We start from the raw sequence: 8,221 nt of genomic DNA on the forward strand, positions 1-8,221 counted from the left end.
TTTAAAATATTTATATTAATTTTAAATATTATTTGTTACATAAATAATAAAATAATTACAATTTATTACATACAGACACGTTACAGAGATAATTCGAAAAATATCCTCATAATAAACAAATTAATGTATAATTTTTAAGCTAAAACACGAATTTAAAAATATAATAACGTATATTTTACGTTAATATAATAAAATAAGCTAACGTAAAAAAAAATCCTATAAGACCAGGTTTGTATATATTAAAGATACGCAGAGAATCGTCATTCTTTGAAAGGAGAAAAGAAAAAAAAAATTATATTCAAATCCAGATGGAGTTTATTTTTATCAAACATTCAATTTGAGGGAATTATAACATCGTCATCTCTCTTCTGACCCAGCTTCCGAGGTTGTGACCTTTGCTCTCGTAACACTGGTAGCCTTCCGGTGCCCCACTTGTTGCCCTCTCCTCTTCCCCTGATAGAATGGAGGGGAGGGATATAGTTTAAAAAAAAAAAAAAAAAGAGCATCGTTGATTAATTCGGGTGCTGAGGACCACTTGGGTCCGCTACCAGAGTAACACGAACCCATCTAAACGTTGAGGACTTCTATTTTTGCAGTAGTCGGATCGTGTCTTGACAAGGCAACACTCCGTTATGCCTCGAGCCTTCCTCATCACTAATCGAAGGTATTTTCATGTACATGGAAATGGAAAAGATAATTTATTATTAATGATGTGGAAATCATTAAATTATAATTAATAATAGGATTTTTTACTAATTTTTGAAATTTTATTTTGATTAGAATGGCCTTGAAGAGGAAACTTTGTCTTAGTAAAATGCATTTATTTTTATAACAGATTGTCACGGTGAATAAATAAGAATAAAATTGTTAAAAGACAAGGGGAATACCTCTAGTATTTCATTTACCCTTCCGTGATTTACAAGTTCCGGAGAAAGTCCAACCGATACAGACGGAGAGTGTCGGTTTTTGTTGCGTCACATCCGGATGATCTGGCACGCGCCGTTCACGTGACTATTATAATGAGTTTCCAAGTTTGCCTTTTGATTATCTTTTACAAAAACTAATCAACATTTTATAAACCATCATTCTAAATCGCCATTTGAGTAAATATTTATAAAATTTACTTTTTTATCCATACAAAAATGTAAAATTACTTTATATTTCTTATATTGTATTTGATTTTTGAAGGTTCAATGCAGACTTTTGATGATTTCTGGATTACAATGTACCACCCACTTGAAACTAATTACATCTCCCATTCAAATTTATACTGTAGCAACACGGAATTAACTCCATTGAAGAATATGGTAGTTATGATATAGAATCCCGATCTTTCCACGTATCCGATTACAACCGGCGTTCGTCTGCATACAAATTGCGAGCAAAATCCGTAAAAATATATCTCCCATATGGTAGATTCTGATTTCTATGTCTTTTACGTCCCATTAAACTTAGCTATCGGGCTTTTTAACTGTTGTAGAAATTTACCAGACGTTATACCTTTACTAACTCTCTTGGCAACGTTAATCAGCACACGGTGCTTCAGCGGGTACAAGTTTCGCTTACAGCTTTGAAATGTTTGTTTTTACGTCGTCACCAGATGTGGAACATCTGGGTCAGATGACCTTTACTATGTCAGTTCGTGTTTTGTCTATTTTCGTGAACTAATACGATATTATAATTCGATCATAACACTGCGAGTGTCTACTGTAAGTCGGCCATCTTGCCGTCTCCGGAAAGCGTCTTCTACTCCGCACCATTAATTTTCGTGTGGAAACCCCGCGAATTTTAAGAAATTTAACTTTTAGTCGAAAGATTTTTATGTATGATTTTTTGAATAATTTTGCTTTATTCTTATGTCGACTTGACAATTCTCACCGGTTAAACCAGCTGATGACATACGAAAGACATAGGGCTGCACCTCCTGGCAAAGATCTGTCGACAGACTTTCGAACGCATGCGCTCAGCCACGTGTCGGCTCGTGACAGAGTTTGACTGTTGAAATCTTTCATTCCACTGAAATTTGATGAAACAAAAAAATTAAATAAAAAAAAAAAAGAAAATTTTAACTTACCTAAAAAATNAAATATTCTTACAAGTATTAAGATTAGATGTAGTTTGCGTGTTAAGGTATTACAACTTGTTTTAGTTTGCTTTCAGTCCACAGGTGTTGGATAATTTTAAAATTATTCTCCAAAATATAAAATTTATAGAGAAAAACTTTCACTGTAATTTAATTCTGTGGACTTTATTCGATTAATTTAATTGATGTTTTTACTTAAATTTAATTATTGGTTACAAATTGTTTAATTTAATGTTTTCATTAATAATTCGTGAAAAAACAGATACTATACTGGTATTATTTTTTTATCAGATGTGAAAAGCCAACGTTTCCATATCCTCTTGAATTTTTTCAATTACGTATGAAAGGAGATATACAATTCCAGATTTTCCAAGTGAGGGCAAAGGTATTTTCTTTATTTTTTCATTTAACAGATATGTTTACACTTTCTTTTATATAAACTTGATCAGACGGCATTCAAAGAATAAAAGGAAAAAAAACAATTTTAAATCCTTTCTTTCTCGCTGTTTACAATTATTAAAATAATTGTTGATAGAATATATTGTTATTAATTAAGTTTACATCTGAAAGATTGCAATTAATTGAATTTATTCACAGATGACAAAAATACCGGCATTACTGAAAAATGTGATTGGACACACGAGTCACCAATTAACGACTCAATTAAAATGCCAGAAATTCCTCCAAAGTCCTCCGAAACAGAGGTTTTAACTATGAAAGTCCAAGCCTTGAAGCCAGAAAATCCATCGAGTCCGGAAAGAGACGTCTACACAGCAGAGGGTCTAGAATCCTACATAATGCCGAAGCCTTCCAGTCCTCAGTCGTCAGCTAGTCTAGATTTCACAGAATGGCCTCAACAGATTATAACGGTCCAAAATGCTTACGTACCTATACTGTCTCAATATTTAGGAATAGATATGAGAATACCGGATGCGTATCCAAGTTCTAATATTCGAAGCGCGGAAAATCACGTATGCCCGGAATGTGGTAAGAGGTATAGCACTTCTAGTAATCTAGCTCGTCATCGCCAGACACACCGTAGTGTAACAGATAAGAAAGCCCGAAAATGTCCTCATTGCGATAAGGTCTATGTTTCCACACCCGCTTATAGCATGCATGTTAGAACTCATAGTCAAGGATGCCAGTGTCCTTATTGCGGTAAGGCATTCAGTCGTCCCTGGCTTTTACAAGGGCATATTCGTACACATACGGGAGAGAAGCCTTTTAAATGCCACATTTGTAGCAAAGCATTTGCAGATAAATCTAATCTAAGGGCTCATATCCAAACCCATTCCACCAGTAAGCCTTATATTTGCCAGAGATGTGGAAAGGCTTTTGCTCTTAAGAGCTACTTATATAAACACGAGGAATCCTCTTGTATGAGAATAAATCGTTTGAATCGACATTCAGATTTAAACCTGAAATAATATCATTCCGATGATGATGATGATTATTGTTTTGTGGTCCAATCGTAAAACGGTTATCGTAATCTAAATTAAATCATGAATATGATGATTAACAAAAACATTATTAATATTTTGACATCGAAAGCGATCTTCTGAAATCAAAAAATTGGCTTGTTTAAATTAAAATTTGTTAGAAATTAATATAAATAATTACCTTATAAAATATTTTATAATATTTAATTCCATAATTTATAATTAANTTTTCGTATAAAAGATTTTTTTTATTGCCACAGACAAGAAACCACCCGATAAACAACATAATATCCCTTTAAAATCACATAAAAATGATAGTTTTATCACTACAGATATATTTTCGAATCCATTTAAAAGCGCTAATGTATTCAAAATTAAATATAATTTGACAAAAGTGAAAAGCAGTTGCAAATTCACAACTTTAAATATAAAATATTGAAAGGATGGTCTTATATAATGCTTAAAATATGCAAATACGCATGAATTTAAACGAGATTTATCTGAAATGTTGGTGATATTCCTGAAAGAACTTTGCATGCAATTGATTAGGTATATTTTCTATAAAATATTGCGCACAAAACGTCGATATTGACAGCAAAATATTCATAGAAAGACTAGAAAATGAAATATATAACGAAGGAAGATGATAGATAAGTTTCGAAGGTTCCTTAAGCAAATCGAACTTTAAACGGCACACGGCAAAACCTGTCATCATTGAAAGATGACAGTAGGCGTACGGTATCGAAAATCTGTTTGTAGAGCATTAACTCATGAGATGTCAAGTGGTCAACTTTGGCACGTGCCTGTGAGTTGATGTTTCATTCGAGTTTACTATACAAACAGCATTGAGAGAAGGTGCCACTTGAATAGATTGTGTACACTGTCGCTCTTGTATCTGATAAAGATGGATTTATTTGTATATCTTCTCTGAGCGTGCACTCGTTTGAGTGGCTATTAGCTATGGAATTCTCACTTGATTGGCTGCTTGGAAAAAATTTGTTTGAATATTTGTTAAGTATCGAATATATTACATTGATGACCTTTTATAAATATATTTTCTTTTAATTATCCTTTATCATTTTCTTAAAATCCAAAATAGTTTTAGCTGTTCTTGATAATCTTTAAAACCTTTTATAATTTACGTGAATAATTATGAAAATTACTTATTTACTTAATCTTTGCTTATCTTGAGTACTTAATTATGTAAAAATATTTATATAAAGTTTCGGAAAGTACAGATAAAACTAGCGAATTTAATTTGTTTTAAAAATTATAATGAAGTTTAATTATTATTCTTTCGATTTTTATATGCAATTGANTATGATAACAATATGTCAATGTGATAACAATCATTACATCGCTATCAGATATAAATTATGTAAAAATTGTAATTTTTGAGATTGTAATTTCCATTGTAATATTTTAAGATTTTCCGATACAAGTTCTTTTCTATAAGAAAAATATAGTAAAGTATTTGTAATATTATTTGTGTAAAAATTCAGATTTTTTTCCTGAGTTGTTTCTACATTCAAAAAAACTAAATTTTGCTGTATTTTTTTACGACGTTATACTTATTTACGAATCTCTTATATTGTCATTTATATTAAAGATAATAAATAAATATTCCATTGAAATATCCAATTAAAGAAATTGTCATTTGAAACAAGTATTGACTTTTTCAAAATTATTTTAATATCAGTTATAAAAGCAGCAATAATAGATATCACGAGTTTAAATTCTTTTACTTAATATTTTTGTTATTTATTGAGAAAGAGCATTAGAAAGATTTAGCTGCAACATTAAAAATCCATCGAAACCAGAACAGAACCAAAGGACCAGTTTTGGAGACCATGAACATTCGCTAGAAGAATAATTTTACTTCAGTTTTCTGAATATATTAAATTTAATCACTTACCGAAATTACAGTAACTTAATTATTAACAATTTGGTTATACAGTAGTATTAATCTGAATTTGAAATGAAATTAACATAAAATTGGTTTCATCCGAAAAGTAGCATTTGCATCAGAAAAATTGGTATCGATTTCCTATACAGAAACTAGAGGAATTTTTCTTTTTCACATGGTTTGCTTGTTTTCTCTAATGATTCGTGCTCACCAGTGGTCGTGTGGATAAAACCACTGAACACTAATAGTTGGTCGTGGGTTCGCGCCTGACTAATGGGCTGGCCACGTGGAGTTTTCCGAATTTACTTCACGTGTTTAACACGACAGTTTTCCATTGAAAATCCTCCCGGATGGGACCTTTTCTCTTAAGAGATAGCCTAAGTGTCGTTTGTCTTATTCCATCAATCCAATCCCTAATGATTCAAAAAAAATCGAACAAAAGGCTAAATTTCTAGAGAAAATTATTAAAATTTGTCACATCCAATCTTAATCTGCAATATTTATTTTAAGTTTTAAATAAGCTAAAATTACAGAATAGTTCTTATTAGACGTCTCGATTCGATTCCATTGATCTTCATTTATAATAATTATTTAGGCTTTACCAAGAAAATATAATTATATTATCATGTCTATTTTATAATTTTTATTAACTCAATTAAAAAAAACTGTAAAATTAATTTTTTAAAGTTTATATAATAATATAGACTAATATTAATTTTAGACATGGTTTACGATGACTACATAAAATATTTTAAACTTATCTTAAGAAAATAATTATATATTGACTCATTAAAGCATATATATAGGCTGTAATGAGTCAATATAGACTTATACCACTTGTATGTAAAGTGTTATTCTGTAAAATATTTTTATACATTAAGATCGGTGCAAAAAAACGAAAAATAAAAATTAATCCATTTTTTTCATGATTTTTGATTTTTTAGTTATAAACATAGAAAAAATTCGAACGTTGTTTGTTGAATAAAAATGGTTGACACAATGTATTAAAATGTGAATTAACATCTGTTTATTAGGCAATAGAATGACTAACATATAAACAAATTACTAACTGTTCTGTGGTAAACGTATTTTACAATAATCCTACTTCGGAGTTATTGCAATATTTGAAAAGAAACGTTTTGCATGAAGTGTTCAGATTTTCAGTTTTATAATGATGTAAAGTGTAATAAAAAGACTTCTTAACTGTCTCTATATAACTCAATGGCGGGATGGCCGAGGCGGTAAAGGAATCAGTCTACCGCTCTGGGGAAGCCAGGATCGAATCTGGATGAACCAGTTCAAGAATTTTTAATGGTAATGAGTCCCAGATATTTTGGACACAGTCCCTCACCACCCGGTCTAACAGGATAATCTGCTTACTTCTACTATTGATTTGTCTTTTAACTTAATTATGATTTTGAGGTTATGTTCATTTAATTTTATTCGTTAAAACCTCAATGTTAATCCTACTTTGATGAAGTTAAACTAACTGAATTAACTTCCAAATAATATAACCAGAACCATTTTCATTTCTGGAATAAATGTGAAACAAATTATAAGTATATTAAAAATTTTAATGAAATATTTAAAAATTTAATTAGAAAAGCAAATTAATTTTTGAAATTAATAAAATGCAATTGGTTTTTTCGCGCGCGTTAAAAATAATTTTGATAATACAGTTATTGAAATAATATTTTTTTCAAGGTAATTTCTTATTAAAACATTTAGGTTAAAGATCTGTCACGAAAGAATAAATAAGTAAATAAATAATATGTAGTAAAACACTTCAATTCTAATTTACAGGAAATATCAACCTCATATAGACTTTATTTATTCTAATAGAGCCTTTTTCAATAGTCTCTATTTATAAAAATCCTACGAAGGGTAGAAAGTATTCGGTTTCCTTTGATTATTTCTTGCATAAATGTTCATTAAATTGAAAATAAAGTGAATCGATGAAAACGAAAGAAGGAAAAAAAATCGATATGTTTATGGAAAGGTTCGGTTGCGTTAGAGTGATTCGATCCTATCTCCCCTAAATCTATTTAGAATAGCTCTTCAGAGTCACAAGAGTCCCATTAGATATGGTACAAAGAACATATTTTGGCAATGCACTCATTGAAGCATCTTTTGTATCAACGTTGTAGTTACTTTTAGATCCCATTTGTAAAATCAACATGAGTAGGATGACTTTTTTAAAAATTTATCTGACCAAATATGACTGGGAGTAGCGTAGGTACTTCAATGTGACAGGAGACGTGCGACAGTTTAAGTGTAACTCATTAATTTTTAACACAAACCATGATGTTGTGCATTAACCTATTAAGTTTATTCTTATCTGTTTAAAAATCTCGGAATTAATACTCTTGCAGTTAAGGCGTTGAAATGATGTGTGAGTAAAGCTATTAATAATGTGTGTCGGTTAATTTGGGTATGTAGTTTTATAACTTACATTTTGACAATGGATGAAATTAGTTGAAACGTCGTATTTTTTACTCGAAACACGAGTAAAAAAATATCACTTCTATGGACAAAGAAATAAAAAAATTAGAAGGATGAGGACGTTATAAAGACGAAGATCATCTGCAATCTATGAGTAATTGTGATTAATGCGAGATTGAAGAACGTACATTAAATAAATCTGTTGTACATAATTACAGAGTAATAAAGTAAAGATTTATAAGTTAATTTACAATTAAAATTTTGTATAATTACAAAATTTTATTGTATATTTTCAGCATTATTCGTACGATTATCTACTGACGAAAAAAATTCATTCCAAAAATTATGTAC

At 30.2% G+C, this 8,221-nt stretch overlaps 1 protein-coding gene across 1 annotated transcript; it reads left to right on the plus strand.

Moving 5' to 3' along the window:
* The first annotated feature begins 242 nt into the window (after positions 1 to 242).
* LOC111628676 (zinc finger protein SNAI2-like) lies at positions 243 to 3,727 on the plus strand. The gene is made up of 2 exons (XM_023372505.1): positions 243 to 693; positions 2,681 to 3,727. Exons 1-2 carry the CDS (start codon positions 633 to 635, stop codon positions 3,508 to 3,510), a joined length of 891 nt encoding a protein of 296 aa, XP_023228273.1. The 5' UTR covers positions 243 to 632; the 3' UTR covers positions 3,511 to 3,727.
* The last annotated feature ends 4,494 nt before the right edge of the window (positions 3,728 to 8,221 follow it).

This window comes from Centruroides sculpturatus, unplaced genomic scaffold (assembly GCF_000671375.1).
Source record: "Centruroides sculpturatus isolate CEXI.00-Female unplaced genomic scaffold, Cexi_2.0 scaffold406, whole genome shotgun sequence".
Classification (NCBI taxonomy): domain Eukaryota; kingdom Metazoa; phylum Arthropoda; class Arachnida; order Scorpiones; family Buthidae; genus Centruroides; species Centruroides sculpturatus.

Coding starts and splice junctions, on each gene's coding strand:
- LOC111628676 (XM_023372505.1), top strand. CDS start 633: ATGCCTCGAGCCTTCCTCATCACTAATCGAAGGTATTTTCATGTACAT. Junction 694..2,680: donor TGTACATGGAAATGGAAAAG/ATAATTTATTAT, acceptor ATTTATTCACAG/ATGACAAAAATACCGGCATT.